We start from the raw sequence: 19,582 nt of genomic DNA on the forward strand, positions 1-19,582 counted from the left end.
TCATGCGCAATTAGGACTTTGTCAGGAGGAATATGCCGCGGACCTGAAGGCATTCCTCCGCAGAACTGGGTTTGAGAAAGGCTGATCTAGATGAAAATTTCACCCTGAGCCATCAATCTGTCATGTCAACAGATCCTCAGGTGTTTATAATCAGTTATACCCTATCCATCTCTAAACCAATCTACCTATCCATCCATAGAGCTTATATACCTGTGACTCATCTGACAGACCACATCATGTGTGTGTTCCAATTGACACCTTGTTCCCTATATAGTGCACAAATGTTGACCAGGAATCTATGGGCCCTGTCAAAAGTAATGCACTGCAAATGGAATAGGGTGCCATTTGGGACGTAGCCTGTTGAGTCACTAGAGGCACTTCCCAAGCCAACTCACCGACGGAGCCTTTGGCTGCTATGGCGACCGTCTCGAGAAGGACCTGCACGATGCCGGCCCTCATGCGAGGGGTGTTCTTGTTGTGTGTGTCCAGGTGGCCCAGGACCTGCTGGATGACGTGGTGAGAGTGTTGGGCCTGGGAAAGACAGTGGGAGAGAATGAAAGGGGGAGGGAAGTGAAGATAAAAATACTTTAAGGTCGATGCACACACACACACACAGTTTGGAAACTAGTGTTAGCTACTGCAGCACCCCTGGAGCAAATTTAGAGGTTAATGTCTTGCTCAAGGGCACAATGGCAGGGGTGGGATTTGGGAGGTTTGGGGAAACAGTCGGTCTAATCTGTCGAGTTCAACACAACGTACATTTACCTTTATGAACACGTGTACTTAATTTGTCCTTTTTTATTTCCTTGTTTCCAAACACTAAAACAATCAGCAACAATCAATGTCCCCACTACATCCGAAAACGGACAGGTGGATGGACGAAGAGACATACTGTTTCACTCAGAGACAAAGGTGTTGGGATGTTCTCTCCTGCTATTGAGTGAACAGATTCACAAAGACAGACTGACAAAGACCAACACAGACAAAAACAAAGACAGGCGGACAGGCAAATAGACAGATCCTCTGTAGCTCAGCTGGGTAGAGCATGGCGCTTGAAACGCCAGAATTGTGGGTTCGATTTCCAGGACCACCCTCACGTAAAATATATGCAGACATGACTTACTGACCTTGGATAAAAGGCATATATATATGGTATTATATTATGACAGATGTACAGAGTTTATCTTGCCGATAGATAAACAATTTCTCTCTCAGACAGACCAGACACAGTCTCATCTAGCCAAGACACTAAAACCCAGACTAGGATTGGTGCTGACCCTGAGCACTGCTCAAACAAAGCTCTTAAAAACACGAAACACAAGCTCTTAAAAACACACCTCGCCCCGAGCCTCATCGATCGTCTCTTATCTGGCAAAGCCACCTAGGGCCACCTGGGGACTCCGGGCCGGCGGACCAATTAAAAGAACAACGGAAAAGGAAGAGGAGAGCCAGACACATCTGAGGGGGGAGTGAGAGATCTAGGGGTGTCCCTTGGGTTAGACGAGGATAGTGTCTCTGTCTGTAAGTGAATAAGTGAGTGAGGGATGTATATGAACCAAGAGGTGTGGGTATATGATATACTGTATGTGCACTACGAAGATTGAGGTAAGTTGGTGTGTTTAATATGGGTTTAATATGAGTGTTGCTGTTGTGAAATGTAGTTATTGAAGCTTTAATACTGCAGTAGGCTAACATATCCATGTGTGTGTGTGTATGTATGTGTGTGTGTATAATCTAGTCAGAGTTTTTGGGAATAGCTTGTTCTCACAATTCAAAAACCAATAACATGCAGAAGAGTGAACCAAACCCAACACTTCCCTTCTCCTTCAGGAAGTTCGCTCTCATGCAGAACTACCTGAATACAGACACACCTCCAATTTGCTCGAGTGCTCTCACCGATCCCACTGGGGAGTGGTGTCTAAGATCACGTGAGACTAACGTACGAACAGACAGAGACAGATTCTGATTCCATTGAGGGGGACAATGAAGGGAGTTTTAACTAACAACTGTAAAGTAAAGCAAGAGAGCCACAATCCAAATTCGACACCACACTAAGTAGACAATGAGGTAAAACGTCAACAAATTTAACTAACCAATTAAGATACTATTTAAGTGTCTCCCAATAGGTTAAGTGTTTCACAATAAACTAAAATGCTATGACTGGAGAACCCACCTGTATGGAGTACATGATGATCCGGAAACAGGAAACAGCAAACTCGTTGGGCTCCCACAGCCGGTGGTTGTCCAGATGACTGGAGAGGGAAGAACACAAAGGAAACACATTTCAATGACATTATAGTACTGCACATAACAAATGGGACAACAAACTAAGTTGTTGAGAATAGATTAACACGATACATTACATGAAAAATGCATTCATATATTTCAGGCACTACAACTTTTATTATGGCCTTATTTGAGTCAAAATGGCTCATAGGTTCCTGCCCAATCTTCTGTTTCTGTAGTGTGAGGCAGCTTGCTGTCCAAGTACACCCCCTGGACAGGGGGTCTATTGCAGGGCTTGGGATACTTTCCTAATGTTCTATGTTATGTCATGCTTATATGTGTAATGTTTCACCCTCCTGAACAGAGCCCTATGAGCTACATTCCAGTGTACGTACTATTGTACCACTTCGAATACATCGCCCCAATACGTTGCTTCATTCTAAATAGTATGCTAGTTTGGGGGGGAGCGAGAGAGAGAGAGAGTGGGCATCCGGAGGAAAAGGGAGTGAGGGAGAGTTTGCTAGTGTTTGGCCATCAAACAGACTGCATAGACTGGGTTTGCTTTTCTGCTTTGTTTTTGTTTTCCTCAGTGAGACATAAGTGTAAAAATGAGAAATTAAAGGGATGAGAGAGGAGAGGAGAGAAGAGAGAGATGAAAGGGGTGTGAAGGGAAGAAATAAAATAGCAAATTCACATCAGAGACAGCTGAATCCGTAGACGTTTTGGGTGGACGAGGATAAAGACACAGGCACATAAATCCCTGGAATCTCAGAGATATGAACACGTCAGGAATGGAGGTTGTTTGAAATTCCGTGTTATCTAAAGACCCAGTTCAACTGCATCTATTCGGTCGATTGGTCAGTCTGTAACTTAGGTTTACATCTTTGAGGTCCTACTGTATACTACACTGCTGCTGGAGCTTCAGTCTCCTTTACACTCAGTGTCACGCTACAATTACACTGATAACCACAGAGGATTGTCATGTTATACAGAGAAAAACATGGCCCTTTGGTGTAGGTTAAGTGTCTTAGCTATTCATGCCATAAAAATCGCTCCCAATACTTTCTATGGGCCTCACCTAATATGGCCGACCAGTGACGTCAACACGTCCTGGTCACCTCCTGGCCCCTATCAAGATGGCTACTCACAAAGCTCGGAAGACTAATGCTCAATGAACTGTACCAATTGTATGGCCTATTTGCCCCATACTGAACAGGTGGACCACGGGCCGGATCCGGACTAAGAACAGAGTCAATACATGCTGCAGGTCCCAACCCCACAAAAATTTGTAGAATTGCATGATATTAGCTTTAAGAATGCTACATTTTCTCTCTGCCCCATGAAAAAATGTGGATCACAAAACACCAGTATCAATGTCAACAGTGAAGAGGCGACTCCGGGAGGCTGGCCTTCTAGGCAGAGTTCCTCTGTCCAGTGTCTGTGTTATTTTGCTCATCTTAATCTTTTATTTTTATTGGCCAGCCTGAGATACGGCTTTTTCTTTGCAACTCTGTCTTGAAGGCCAGCATCCCGGAGTCACCTCTTCACTGTTGACGTTGAGACTGGTGTTTTGCGGGTACTATTTAATGAAGCTGCCTATTGAGGACTTAGAGCCATTATGCGCTGTTCTGTGAAGGGAGTAGTACACAGCGTTGTACAACATCTTCAGTTTCTTGGCAATTTCTCACATGGAATAGCCTTCATTTCTCAGAACAAGAATAGACTGACGAGTTTCAGAAGAAAGTTATTTGTTTCTGGCCATTTTGAGCCTGTAATCGAACCGACAAATGCTGATGCTCCAGATACTCAACTAGTCTAAAGAAGGCCAGTTGTATTGCTTCTTTAATCAGAACAACAGTTTTCAGCTGTGCTAACATCATTTCAAAAGGGTTTTCTAATGATCGGTTAGCTAATCCAAGTTTATCATTGTAAAAGGCTAACACAACGTGACATTGGAACACAGGAGGGATGGTTGCTGATAATGGGCCTCTGTGCGCCTATGTAGATATTCAATTTTTAAAAACATCTGCCGTTTCCAGCTACAATAGTCATTTACAACATTAACAATGTCTACACTGTCTGATCAATTTTATGTTATTATAAAGGACATTGGTTTTTTTGCTTTTCTTTTAAAAACAAGGAGATTTCTAAGTGGCCCCAAACTTTGAACGGTTGTGTACTCCATCACTGGTCCTTCGTGGGACGCTGAAACTGGCTAGAGAGTTGTGGAGGTGATTCCAGGATCCTGGGATAAACCACAGCTTTCACTATTTTGGTAGCGTAGAATATAAAGAACTCTTACTGTTGGTGGGTTTGGTCTTCTCTGGCCGAATTGTCAACCCTTTATTTTTGTATTTAACATTTACGTAACAGGGCAAGTCAGTTAAGAACAAATTATTATTTACAATGACGGCCAAACCCTAACCCGGGTGACGCTGGCCCTTCTTGGCATTTGGGACAGAGGGGGAGTACTTGAGCAGGTTGTCTTTTCTCACTGCCTGCATACATCCACTGTTCTCATTGTAATGCAAGGCTGCAAGGTATGATCTAACCCCCCCCCCCAGATAAAAAAAACACAGGATACATTTGACGGGTTGGCGACATTTGAGAGGCAACCAATAGAAATGGCTGTGATACACTTGACTACAATAATGACAATTTCAGCAGTTAGAACAATTCTTATTTTTAAGCTCTGCATGCATTCCATTGTAGGAGAAGGCGGTGTGCTTTGGCACGAAGTGCAGCATCAGAGAGTGGTATGCCTCTAGCCCGGATGGCTGGTCGTCAGTGTGGATATTTGGAAGATGTCCTTCAGGATCAAGGCCCCATGTAGAATCTTCTCCAACCCCACTACATATAAAAAGAGAAATAACCATTATATTTTAAAATGGGCTTTTCTGCAAAAACAAATGTACTACATGCAGGATATGGACACTTACTTGGTTTCAGCCAGTCCTTTGTCCGTTCCTCTGCTTGCAGTGGTGCATGAGGACACAAAGGCATGAGTGGCATCGGTAGGTTGGTGTGTTGGTTCTGTATGTGGTACAGTCCAACATTCCATTTTGGCACAATCATTTCCCTGCTTTCTTCAGGAGACATTGCACATGACCAGTAGAGATAGTTGCTAATGGAGTTCTACCACAGTGCTTGTCTTGCGTAGAGCTAATCACAGAAGAATATGAACATATAATACAAATGTACACATAGATGAGTAGAATAATCCTACCCAGTTACATCATGACCATAAAAAAAATGTATTTCTTACATTTAGCCAAATATGAAGCGATACTTTGTATCTGGCATGTTCTCCTGGATCCATTTAATGATCTGCCTATTTTGGTCAATGATGAGGGTTTCAACCACTAGCTCAGCACTGTCAACAAACTACTTAGTCCTCTTCAACCAGCTCAGCTCAGACAATGTGATGTCCATAGTCTTATTGCTCTAAGATAAACAAAAAAATACACACCAATGAAATTAAGCAAATTGGGACAGAACCATATTGTTGATTGTTTGACATCCTAGGCATATTTTAGTATGTGAACACAAGCTAAATCTGCTCAGGTTTTATGATAATAAATTACTTGTATTGTATCATGCTTCTGTCTATAACGTGAGCTGTTCAGTATGTGTTGACAGTCCTTCCTACCGCGCCGTTTTTGAATGTTAGCCATCGAGAACTACAAAAGATATGCTAAATTCTCAACAACATTGATGAACTGAATTTAGCAGGCATGATCGACAGATCATTGACTCAAATGATGTCAATTAGCCTATCAGAAATGTCTAAAGCCATGACATGATGTCCTGGAATTTTCCAAGCTGTTTAAAGGCCCAGTAGTCAACTTAGTGTATGTAAACTTCTGACCCACTGGGAATGTGATGAAAGAAAGAAAATATTAAATAAATCTCTCTCTTTACTATTATTCTGACATTTCACATTCTTAAAATAAAATGGTGATCCTAACTGACCTAAGACAGGGAATTTTTAAATGTCAAGAATTGTGTCAAGAACGTCAAGAATTGGATTAGGTGCATGTGAACTTCCGACATCAACTGTAGATGACCTCGAGCCAGTGGGTTTGGAGACGACTATGAAGCAAAGGCCAGCCAACGACAGCATACAGGTTGTATGTGTGGGTAACGTATATGGGGCTTTGGTGACGAAACGGGTGGCACTGTGATAGACTGCATCCAATTTGCTGAGTAGAGTGTTGGAGGCTATTTTGTAAATGACATCGCCGAAGTCAAGGATCGGTAGGATAGTCATTTTTACGAGGATATGTTTGGCAGCATGAGTGAAGGGATGCTTTGTTGAGAAATAGGAAGCCAATTATAGATTTAATTTTGGATTGGAAATGCTCAATATGAGTCTGGAAGTAGAGTTTACAGTCTAAATACCCCTAGGTATTTGTAGTTGTCCACATATTCTAAGTCAGAACTGTCCAGAGTAGTGATGCTAGGCCGGCGGGCAGGGGCGGGCAGTGATTGTTTGAAGAGCATGCATGTAGTTTTACTTGCATTTAAGAGCAGTTGGAGACCACGGAAGGTATGGCATTGAAGCTTGTCTGGAGGTTAGTTAACAGTGTCCAAAGAAGCATCAGAAGTATACAGAATGGTGTCATCTGCGTAGAGGTGGTTCAGAGAATATCCAGCCGCAAGAGCAACATCATTGATGTATACAGATAAAAGAGTAGGCCCTAGAATTGAACACTGTGGCACCCCCTTAGAGACTGCCAGAAGTTCGGCAACAGGCCCTCCGATTTAACACACTGAACTCTGAGAAGTAGCTCGGAAACCAGATTGCATAGTGGAGAAGGTACGGTGGGATTCAAAATGGTCGGTGATCTGTTTGTTAACTTGGCTTTCGAAGACCTTACAAAGGCAGGGTAGGATAGATATGTCTATAACAGTTTGGGTCTAGAGTGTCTCCCCCTTTGAAGAGGGGGATGACCACGGCAGCATTCCAATCTTTGGGGATCTCAGACGATATGAAAGACAGGTTGAACAGGCTAGTAATAGGGGTTGCAACAATTGCGGTGAATAATTTTAGAAAGAGAGGGTCCAGATTGTCTGGCCCAGCTGATTTGTAGGGGTCCAGATTTTGCAGCTCTTTCAGAACATGGATTTGGGTGAAGGAGGAATTTGGGTGAAGGAACATGGATTTGGGTGAAGGAGGAATGGGGAGGCTTGTGCAAGTTGGGGGTGCAGAGCTGTTGACCGGGGTAGGGGTAGCCAGGTGGAAAGCATGGCCAGCCGTAGAAAACTGCTTATTGAAAATGATTTTCATAGATTTATTGGTGGTGACAGTGTTTCCTAGCCTCAGTGCAGTGGGCAGCTGGTAGAAGGTGCTCTTATTCTCCATGGACGTTACAGTGTCCCAGAACGTTTTTGAGTTTGTGCTACAGGATGCACATTTCTGTTAGGAAAGTAAAGGCTAGCTTTTTCAAACTGCCTGTGTATATTGATTCAGAACTTCCCTGAAAAGTTGCATATTGTGGGGGCTATTCGATGCTAATGCAGTACGCCACAGGATGTTTTTGTGCTGGTCAAGGGAAGTCAGGTCTGGAGTGAACCAAGGGCTATATCTGTTCCTGGTTCTACATTTTTTTAATGGGGCATGCTTATTTAAGATGGTGAGGAAAGCACTTTCAAAGAATAACCAGGCATCCTCTACTGACGGAATGAGGTCAATATCTTTCCAGGAAACCCGGGCCAGGTCGATTAGAAAAGCCTGCTCGCTGAATCTTTTTTAGAGAGCATTTGACTGTGATGAGGGGTGGTCATTTGACCGCGGACTCATTACAGATGCAGGCAATGAGGCAGTGATTGCTGAGATCCTGGTTGAAGACAGCAGAGGTGTATTTAGAGAGCAGGTTGGTCAGGATGATATCTATGAGGGTGCTCGAGTTTACGGATTTGGGGTTGTACCTGGTAGGTTCCATGATAATTTGGGTGAGATTGAGGGCATCTAGTTTAGATTGTAAAACAGCAAGGATGTTAAAACCTCTTGCTCCTACCTGAGACGCAGATGTCTCATCTAGACACCTGGAAATGCAAATGCGCTACGCTAAATGCTAAATGTACTCGTTAAAACTCAAACGTTCATTAAAACACACATGCAGGGTATTGAATTAAAGCTACACTCGTTGTGAATCTAGCCAACAAGTCAGATTTTTAAAATGCTTTTCGGCGAAAGCATGAGAAGCTATTATCTGATAGCATGGAACACCCCAATATACCTGAAGGGGACGTAAACAAAATAATTAGCGTAGCCGGCGCTACACAAAACGCAGAAATAAAATATAAAACATTCATTACCTTTGATGATATTCTTTGTTGGCACTCCTATATGTTCCATAAACATTACAATTGGGTCTTTTTCCCGATTAAATCCGTCCATGTATGCCCAAAATATCCATTTGTATAGCCTGTCTGGTTCAGGAAAAAAGCTCCCTTCCAACACGCAACGTCATTTTTTAAAATTATATAAGTTGCCTATATTCTTTGACAAAACACTTCAACCTACTTTTGTAACCCAACTTTAGGTATTTGTAAACGTTAATAAGCGATCAAATTGATCACTGGGCGATCTGTATTCAATAGCAGCTACTCAAGAAAACGTTGTCCTTTGTCTCTCTTCCAAAATCGATTGCTGTATGCTGGACGAAATGAAGGATCTATTTGTCATTACACAAAGGATTTTTGTCAATGAAAATGACGTTTTTGGCGACATCGTGTGGAAGTTGTAGGAACTGCAAGCTCCTGGCTATATATTTTTGCTTGCAATAAACAATTCAGAGACTGGCGGATTAATACTTTTGTGGTTTTTTTGACCAGGTTTTTCTTGGGATTTCGCTTGCTGTTCACGTTCTGTTATAGTCACAGACATTATTTAACCAGTTTTAGAAACTTCAGAGTGTTTTCTATCCACACATACTAATCATATGCATATACTGTATTCCTGGCATGAGTAGCAGGACGCTGAAATGTTGCGCGATTTTTAACAGAATGTTCGAAAAAGTAGGGGGTAGACTGAAGAGGTTTTAAGCATATCCCAGTTTATGTCACCTAACAGTACAAACTCTGAAGATAAATGGGGGGATATTAATTCACATATGGTGTCCAGGGTGCAGCTGGGGGCTGAGGGGAGTCTAACAAGCGACAACAGTGAGAGACATATTTCTGGAAAGGTGGATTTTTAAAAGTAGAAGCTCAAACTGTTTGGTGGCCTTCCTATGCCAAGATTCAGACACGGCTAGGACATCTGGGCTGGCGGAGTGTAGTAAAGCAGTGAAGAAAAAAAAACTTAGGGAGGAGGCTTCTGATGTTAACATGCATGAAACCAAGGCTTTTACGGTTAAAGAAGTCAACAAATGATAGCGCCTGGGGAATAGGAGAGAAAATGGGGGCTACAGGGCCTGGGTTAACCTCTACATCACCAGAGGAACAGAGGAGGAGTAGGATAAGGGTACGGCTAAAGGCTATAAGAACTGGTCGTCTAGTGTGTTGGGGACAGAGAATAAAAGGAGCAGATTTCTGGGTTCAAGGCATAATGTACAGACAATCGTATGGTAGGATGTGAGTACAGCGGAGGTAAACTTATGCGTTGCGTGATGATGAGAGGTTTCACCTCTGGAAGCATCAATTCACATAGGTGAGGTCTCCGCATGTTTGTGGGGCAGGACCAAAGAGCTATCTAAGGCAATTTTAGCGGGACTGAGGGCTCTACATTTAAATAAAACAATAAACACTAGCCAAGACAGCAGTAGACAATGCATATTGACATTAGAGAGAGGCATAAAGCAATCACAGGTGTTGATCAGGAGAGCTAAGGCAACGGGTAAATGGCGAAGAAAGGGCAGAGCGGGTCAGTTAGGTACATACAGGACCTGAGTTTGAGGCTGGGGCCGACAGGTAAACAAAATGAGGTACTGTGTTATTGAAACAGTCCATGGGGCATCAGCTGTGTAGCCGAGTGGTCATAGTGTCAAAAGAGTAGCAATAGGTGAGACAGGGTGCTGTACGGTATTCACTACTACACTGGGCGAGGAGGGGACAAAGCATTCAGAAAAAGCTTAACGGGCCGGGGCTAGTAGATGGTTACAGAATAGCCTGTTGAGACGACATCGGGAGATCACATCGGCAGTCCAGTCGTGATGGACCGGTAGGGGCTCCGGTCGACAATAAAAGGGTCCAGGCCAATTGGAAAAGGAGGCTAGCTGGCAGCTAGCTAGGAGTCTTGATCCAGTGTAATGTTCCAGAGAGGCAGGTATCCGGTGATATGGTGGAGAGAAGCAGTGAGATTAAGAAGTGAGATTAAGATATACTGTATATATACAAAAAAAGACTGGCTATTTACAAGGGTTAAGACACGGGATAAGACAAAGACAGATATACACGTCCTACTGCGCCGACATCTTGGATTTTAAATGTATGTCAAGAAGCATTGCGGCTTGGCAGGGTCGTTTTTCGGGGGACGCATGGTGCTCGACCTTTGTGCTCGACCTCGAAAAATTGGGCGTGCAAAATTATTCAGCCTCCTTAAGTTAATACTTTGTAGCGCCACCTTTTGCTGCGATTACAGCTGTAAGTCGCTTGGGGTATGTCTCTATCAGTTTTGCACATCGAGAGACTGACATTTTTTCCCATTCCTCCTTGCAAAACAGCTCGAGCTCAGTGAGGTTGGATGGAGAGCATTTGTGAACAGCAGTTTTCAGTTCTTTCCACAGATTCTCGATTGGATTCAGGTCTGGACTTTGACTTGGCCATTCTAACACCTGGATATGTTTATTTTTGAACCATTCCATTGTAGATTTTGTTTTATGTTTTGGATCATTGTCTTGTTGGAAGACAAATCTCCGTCCCAGTCTCAGGTCTTTTGCAGACTCCATCAGGTTTTCTTCCAGAATGGTCCTGTATTTGGCTCCATCCATCTTCCCATCAATTTTAACCATCTTCCCTGTCCCTGCTGAAGAAAAGCAGGCCCAAACCATGATGCTGCCACCAACATGTTTGATAGTGGGGATGGTGTGTTCAGCTGTGTTGCTTTTACGCCACACATAACGTTTTGCATTGTTGCCAAAAAGTTCCATTTTGGTTTCATCTGACCAGAGCACCTGCTTCCACATGTTTGGTGTGTCTCCCAGGTGGCTTGTGGCAAACTTTACACAACACTTTTTATGGATATCTTTAAGAAATGGCTTTCTTCTTGCCACTCTTCCATAAAAGGCCAGATTTGTGCAATATACGACTGATAGTTGTCCTATGGACAGAGTCTCCCACCTCAGCTGTAGATCTCTGTAGTTCATCCAGAGTGATCATGGGCTTCTTGGCTGCATCTCTGATCAGTCTTCTCCTTGTATGAGCTGAAAGTTTAGAGGGACGGCCAGGTCTTGGTAGATTTGCAGTGGTCTGATACTTCTTCCATTTCAATATTATCGCTTGCACAGTGCTCCTTGGGATGTTTAAAGCTTGGGAAATCTTTTTGTATCCAAATCCGGCTTTAAACTTCTTCACAACAGTATCTCGGACCTGCCTGGTGTGTTCCTTGTTCTTCATGATGCTCTCTGCGCTTTTAACGGACCTCTGAGACTATCACAGTGCAGGTGCATTTATACAGAGACTTGATTACACACAGGTGGATTGTATTTATCATCATTAGTCATTTAGGTCAACATTGGATCATTCAGAGATCCTCACTGAACTTCTTGAGAGAGTTTGCTGCACTGAAAGTAAAGGGGCTGAATAATTTGCACGCCCAATTTTTCAGTTTTTGATTTGTTAAAAAAGTTTGAAATATCCAATAAATGTCGTTCCACTTCATGATTTTATCCCACTTGTTGTTGATTCTTCACAAAAAAATCCAGTTTTATATCTTTATGTTTGAAGCCTGAAATGTGGCAAAAGGTCGCAAAGTTCAAGGGGGCCGAATACTTTCGCAAGGCACTGTATATACTGTACTCGATACCATCTACTGCATCTTGCCTATGACGTTCTGTACCATCACTCATTCATCTATCTTTATGTACATATTCTTCATCCCTTTACACTTGTGTGTATAAGGTAGCTGTTGTGAAATTGTTAGGTTAGATTACTCGTTGGTTATTACTGCATTGTCGGAACTAGATGCACAAGCATTTTGCTACACTCGCATTAACATCTGCTAACCATGTGTATGTGACAAATAACATTTGAATTGACTACCAATTGGGGAGAAAAAGGGGTAAAAGTACAAACAAAAAAAGGAAAAAGGAAAAAGTCAATGAACTCTAAATTAAGACCATTCTACTGCCAGTGTTTGTCTATGGAGATTGCATGGCTGTGTGCTCGATTATATATTCCTGTCAGCCATGTTTGGCTGAAAAAGCCGAATCCACTAATTTGAAAGGCTGTCCACATATCATTGTAGATATAGTGTATATTCCGTTTCATCTGTCCATTAAAGAAAACTATTCCATCAGTCTACATCCTATTATCGTGTGTGTGTGTGTGCCTGTTTGTGGTAATAAACCTGTGTGGACTGTAATCTTCTCCTACTGGTCATTCACCCTTTTAACCTGTTAGAGCTCTAGGGGCGCTATTTCATTTTTGGATAAAAAACGTTCCCGTTTTAAGCGCGATATTTTGTCACGAAAAGATGCTCGACTATGCATATTCTTTGTTTTGGAAAGAAAACACTCTGAAGTTTCAGAATCTGCAAAGATTTTGTCTGTAAGTGCCCCAGAACTCATTCTACAGGCGAAACCAAGATGATGCATCACCCAGGAATTAGCAGAATTTCTGAAGCTCTGTTTTCCATTCTCTCCTTATATGGCTGTGATTGCGCAATGAATGAGCCTACACTTTCTGTCGTTCGCCCAAGGTCTTAGCAGCATTGTGACGTATTTGTAGGCATATCATTGGAAGATTGACCATAAGAGACTACATTTTCCAAGTGTCCGCCTGGTGTCCTGCGTCGAATTCGGAGCGCAATTGCCAGCTGCTTCTACTTTACCATTTGATTCAGGGGAGAAAGCATGTGTCCAAGAACGATGTATCAATGAAGAGATATGTGAAAAACACCTTGATGATTGATTCTAAACAACGTTTGCCATGTTTTCAGTCGATATTATGGAGTTAATTTGGAAAAAAGTTTGCGTTTTGAGGACTGAATTTATGGATTTTTTTTGGTAGCCAAATGTGATGTATAAAACGGAGCTATTTCTAATACACAAGGAATCTTTTTGGAAAAACTGAGCATCTGCTATCTAACTGAGAGTATCCTCATTGAAAACATCAGAAGTTCTTCAAAGGTAAATGATTTTATTTGAAGGCTTTTATGTTTTTGTTAATGTTGCGTGCTGGATGCTAACGCTAATGCTAACGCTAAATGCTAACGCGAAATGCTAACTCTAGCTAGCTACTTTTACACAAATTATTGTTTTCCTATGGTTGAGAAGCATATTTTGAAAATCTGAGATGACAGTGTTGTTTACAAAAGGCTAAGCTTGAGAGATGGCATATTTATTTCATTTCATTTGCGATTTTCATAAATAGTTAACGTTGTGTTATGCTAATGAGCTTGCTGATAGATTTACACAATCCTGGATACAGGGGTTTTTTCATAGCTAAACGTGACGCAGAAAACGGAGCGATTTGTCCTAAACAAATAATCTTTCAGGAAAAACTGAACATTTGCTATCTGAGAGTCTCCTCATTGAAAACATCTGAAGTTCTTCAAAGGTAAATTATTTTTTTGAATGCTTTTCTGTTTTTTTGTGTAAATGTTGCCAGCTGAATGCTAATGCTAAATGCTACGTTAGCCATCAATACTGTTACACAAATGCTTGTTTTGCAATGGTTGAGAAGCATATTTTGAAAATCTGAGATGACAGTGTTGTTAACAAAAGGCTAAGCTTGAGAGCTAGCATATTTATTTCATTTCATTTGCGATTTTCATGAATAGTTAACGTTGCGTTATGGTAATGAGCTTGAGTCTGTATTCACGAACCCGGATCCGGGATGGGGAGATCAGAAAGGTTAACACAAGGATGCAGGCCGATTGTACCTATATATAAAAACCGGCACCTCTTTCTGAGTCTACCACCAGTTGGTGGCTCTCTTTTTCAGTCTCACTGGGGCGGCTCCCCCTCTCACTGGGGCGGCTCCCCCTCTCACTGGGGCGGCTCCCCCTCTCACTGGCTGGCTCTCCCCCCCTTGCTATCTGGCCATCTCTGCCTCTTACTGGCTCCGCCTCACTGGCCGTATCTCCCCTTCACTGGCCGTCTCTCCCCCTCACCGGCTCCCCCTTCCTCTCTGGCCTTCTCTACCCGCCTTGCTCTCTGGCCGTCTCCCTCAGCCTTACCCTCGCTATCCATTTCCGCCCTCCACCTCCCTCTGCCTGCCTCGCTCTCCCGCTGCCTGCCTCGCTCTCCCGCTGCCCTCCATCTCTCCCGCTGCCCTCCATCTCTCCCGCTGCCCTCCATCTCTCCCGCTGCCCTCCATCTCTCCCGCTGCCCTCCATCTCTCCCTACTCAGAGGCATGGGGGAAAACCAGCCATCTGGTGAGCTGGAGCAGAGAGAGAGGAGGCTCACTGTGTCATAATGGGCCTACCGTCGTCACGGTGACGTCAATCCAACCCTAGCCAACCCAGCAAACCCCTCTTCCTCTTCAACCCCCCCCCCCCCACCCACCCTCCTCTAACCCCTGCTATTTTTAGACCTGACTTCAAGATGCATTTCTCTCATTTTTCTCTCCTGGGTCTGTTGTAGAGTTGGGAAGTCTTGAGTAATGGTGTCAGTTTCTGTAGCAACACAAGACAAAAGGGTTGCCTGGGTCATGTTCATTAGGCACCAAATAGAAGAAAACGAGACAGATAGGGACTACCTGGACTTGTACAATACGAAAGGCTTCACTTACCATTTAAAAACATTATGTATGTTATGGTGGGCCCTACTGAACACCACCCTAGTATAACTCAGCCGTGTGACTTGCAATATATTCCATGACAAGTCATTTGTGCGCAGTTGAACTCAGTTAAAGAGTGAATTGACTGGTACACATATAGACTGAATTTCAGTTGAATTGAAATGTACTGAACCAATCTTAGGTTGCCTCTTTCTACATAGGCTGATGGGACCAAATAGATATATAATACATAGATATACACAGTGTACAAAACATTAAGAACACCTTCCTTTTGCCCTCAGAACAGCCTCAATTCGCCAGGGCATGGACCCTACAATGTGTCGAAAGCGTTCCACAGGGATGCTGGCCCATGATGACTCCAATGCTTCTCACAGTCGTGCCAAGTCGGCTGGATGTCCTTTGCGTGGTGGACCATTCTTGACACACACCCATCATCGCTTTCACCTGGCCAGTCTGTTTTGTACACGGTGTACATACTGAAATTGTTCTGTTTAACTATATAGTTGGGACATCGCATTGCAAGCGCAATTTAAACCGTATAGCCTTTTGTCTCATCCACTAGTCCAATCCAAAACAAATAGCAATAAGTGTTACGATTTCGCTCAGAACATTTTCGCTGAATCAGAAGTGTTAACTGCATTAGAGCCGACGCCCGAAAGCTGTTTCTCTCACAGACACGGGCAATGGATATTGCAGCTAAATCATACCTGTCCTTACATCTCAATAGCTACAGATGCCAAGGTAATAAAAAATATAAATCTGTCAGTTTGCTTTGCTTCCATTTGTTATTGACTAGGTCTTTAACAGTTATTTTATTGGATAAAACCTACTGTTTTTTTACCCCCTACCCAGCCACGAGTTTCGACAATTAATAGACACTGCAGCAAATAAAACCATGTTAGTCTTGTCCAGGACCGGAGTCTACACAGACCAGTGCGCCATAGCAGATCAGAGCTACAGTAGGCCAATATGCAAATAAGCCATTTGCCACACAGGTCTGCCATCTTTGAACTGAATGTGTGTTTACAGGCAGTAGCAACAACGTGACTTTAGAGCATTAGAAAGCATTCACCAAAAGCCATAAAATACTGTACATCGGAATGTATTTCTGCAAATATGTAAATACCACAGGAGTCCTTATATTTGGGAACTTTACAGTCAAATTTATCAAACAACCATGAACAAGCAGGCTATCTCTCCTCCCTAAGATCAACAACTAATGTTAACCAGAGCAAGGGAAGGTAAAATCTAATGAGGTAAGAGTAGATAAACCCTCTCAATTTTTTTCAGCAAATACTGTAGTTGGCTGTCAAAATTGCACTGATAAACGATGGGGAATAGTAGCCTGCTCACCCATCTGCAGCTTTCCTGCCAATGCATGCTTGTTAGGCTGGACAACAGAATGAGTCAAAGTTCATCCAAGGTTTAAAAATGGCCAAAGAACATTGGTTGAGCTGGAAGACTAGTCATAGCAAATTCATTTAAACGACCCTTCGAGCCTCTTCTGACTGGAATGGTCCTTAGAATTCCATTTTCCCTAAATGACACCAAAAAAATTTACACCTTTTTATTTTACCACAACAATCTGTTTTTAGGACAAAGCTGAAAAATAAAAACTCGATGGTGCGGAGTGTGCTCGTCTGCATAACATAACGAGGAATTAGGAAAAAAATGGCAAAATCGGACTATTTCTGGTCGAGTGATTGATTACAGCAGAGTACGCTTCCCAGCCTTACATAATTAGAAAGAGGAGATCATCCTGATTAAAATGGTGTCTGACTTTTAAAAAAAATCGAAATATTCACATTGCGAGATATTTTGTGAAATAAACAGACATACCTACACTACCGTTCAAAAGTTCGAGGTCACTTAGAAATGTCCTTGTTTTGTGAAATAAAAGCCATTAAAATAACATAAAATTGATCAGAAATACAGTGTAGACATTGTTGATGTTGTAAATGACTATTGTAGCTGGAAATGGCTGATTTTTTATGGAATAGCTACAAAGGTGTACAGAGGCCCATTATTAGCAACCACCATTCCTGTGATCCAATGGTATGTTGTGTTAGCTAATCCAAGTTTATCACTTTAAAAAGCCAATTGATCATAAGAAAACCCTTTGCAATTAAGTTACCACATCTGAAAACTGTTGTGTGTGTTAAATTAGGGTTGGACTGAAAACCCACAGGACGGTAGATCTCCAGGGTTGGGCAGCCAGAAACAAATAACTTTCTTCTGAAACTCGTCAGTCTATTCTTGTTCTGAGAAATTAAGGGATTCCATGTGAGAAATTGCCAAGACACTGAAGATATCGTACAACACTGTGTACTACTTCCTTCACAGAACAGCGCAAACTGGCGCTAACCAGAATAGAAAGAGGAGCGGGAGGCCCTGGTGCACAACTGAGCAAGAGGACAAGTACATTAGTGTCTAGTTTGAGAAACAGACGCCTTACAAGTCCTCAACTGGCAGCTTCATTAAATAGTACCAGCAAAACACCAGTCTCAACGTCAACAGTGAAGAGGCGACATCGAGATGCTGGCCTTCTAGGCAGAGTTGCAAAGAAAAAGCCATATCTCAGACTGGCCAATAAAAATAAAAGATTAAGATGGGCAAAAGAACACAGACACTGGACAGAGGAACTTATTTCTCTCAGATATTGCGCACAAATTAGTTTACATCCCTGTTATTAAGCATTTCTCCTTTACTAAGATAATCCATCCACCTGACAGGTCTGGCATATTAAGAAGCTGATCAGCATTATCAATACACAGGTTTATCTTGTGCTGGGGACAAAAGGCGATTAAAATGTGCAGTTTTGTCACAACGCCGACAGATGTCTAAATTTTTGAGGGAGCGTGCAATTGGCATGCTGACTGCAGGAATGTCCGCCAGAGCTGTTGCCAGAGATTTGAATGTGAATGTCTCTATTATAAGCCACCTTCAACGTTGTTTTACAACATTTGGCAGTACGTGCACCTGGCCTCACAACCGCAGACCATGTGTATGGCGTCGTGTGGGCAGGTGGTTTGCTGATATGAATGTCGTGAACTATGTGCCCCATGGTGGGGGTGGGGTTATGTATGGGCAGGCATAAGCTATGGACACAATTTCATTTTATCAATAGCAAATTTACCGTGACGAGCTCCTGAGGCCCATTGTCGTGCCATTTATCCGCCGCCATCACCTCATGTTTCAGCATGATAATGTATGACTCAAGGACCTGTACACAATTCCGCGAAGATGAAATTTTCCCAGTTCTTCCATTGCCTGCATACTTACCAGATGTCACTCTGAGCATAGTTGGGATGTTCCGGATCGTTGTGTATGACAGCGTATTCCGGTTCCCGCCAATATCCAGCAACTTCGCACAGCCTCTGATGAGGAGTAGGACAACATTCCACAGGCCACAATCAACAGCCTGATCAACTCTATGCGAAGGAGATATGTTGCACTGCATGAGGCAAATGGTGGTCACACCTGATCCACGCCACTATCTTTTGGTATCTGTGACCAACAGATGCATATCTTTATTATACTTTTTATTTTACCTTTAATTGTCAAAGCAAGTCAGTTAAGAACAAATTCTTATTTTACAATGAAGGCCTACCCCGGGCCAAACTCTACCCTAACCCGGACGATGCTGGGCCAATTGTGCACCACCTTATGGGACTCCTGATCATGGCCGGTTGTGATACAGCCGGGGATCGAACCAGGGTCTGTAGTGACGCCTCTAGCACTGAGATGCAGTGCCTTAGACCACTGCACCACTCGGGAGCTGTATTCCCATTGTGAAATCCATAGATTAGGGCATCATTTAATTATTTCAATTGACTGAACTGTAACTCAGTAAAATCTTTGAAATTGATGCTTGTTGCGTTTATATTTTGGTTCAGTATATAAATCATAAATTAAAATCATAACAAAATTGAAATACTAATTTAGCCTAGAAGAACAGGTTGCCTACACAGTACAGGGGGGCATGATGTTTGAGGATGGATGCAGAAGGAGAAGGAAGTGTGCAACATTAAAAAGGGCACTAGTAACAACAAAAAGTAATGTACAGTCAGTCATATCAGGCATGGGACCTATTCAGATTTTGTGTAATTAGACAACATGAAAGTAAAATCTGACGTGGATTTGACAAAAGCTGGATCTCTTCTAGCCATGACTAGCCAGCCTTGGTGTTTGTAGACAGCCATGTTTTGTTATTTATTAGGCCTAATTAAAATGTTCATGCCTAGGCTATATTAAATGAGATTCCTAGATTGTACTTGAAAACAGCTCTGTTTGATTATTTATTAATAACCATTTTCATACAGGTTGTTCGCAAATTATATTATACAAATATTATATTTAGAAGTGATGTTTTATTACTGTTCCCCGTCTACTGTATCCATGTGGAAGAGTTAGGTTACTGAATAATTGTCACATTTAATGTACTAA

At 42.5% G+C, this 19,582-nt stretch overlaps 1 protein-coding gene and 1 long non-coding RNA gene across 4 annotated transcripts in view; one reads left to right on the plus strand and one right to left on the minus strand.

The window, feature by feature from the left end:
• Positions 1-19,582, minus strand: part of efr3a (EFR3 homolog A (S. cerevisiae)) — a 255,814-nt gene that overhangs the window by 85,615 nt on the left and 150,617 nt on the right. For both annotated transcript variants that reach the window (XM_021612601.3, XM_021612602.3), the window contains exons 9-10: positions 2,174-2,252; positions 396-531 (exon numbers count right to left, since the gene is read on the minus strand). In XM_021612601.3, coding sequence (XP_021468276.1) covers positions 396-531; positions 2,174-2,252 — 215 coding nt within the window. The remainder of the gene's footprint in view (positions 1-395; positions 532-2,173; positions 2,253-19,582) is intronic.
• The window catches only part of LOC149981663 (uncharacterized), a 190,775-nt gene continuing 184,086 nt past the window's right edge, over positions 12,894-19,582 (plus strand). The window contains exons 1-2 of one of the 2 annotated variants that reach the window (XR_016497804.1): positions 12,894-13,520; positions 13,889-13,950. This is a non-coding gene — a long non-coding RNA (uncharacterized LOC149981663). The remainder of the gene's footprint in view (positions 13,521-13,888; positions 13,951-19,582) is intronic. The other variant, XR_016497805.1, reaches the window with a different exon arrangement.

The sequence above is a fragment of the Oncorhynchus mykiss genome, chromosome 8, assembly GCF_057628025.1.
Source record: "Oncorhynchus mykiss isolate SJ-2025 chromosome 8, ASM5762802v1, whole genome shotgun sequence".
NCBI lineage: Eukaryota > Metazoa > Chordata > Actinopteri > Salmoniformes > Salmonidae > Oncorhynchus > Oncorhynchus mykiss.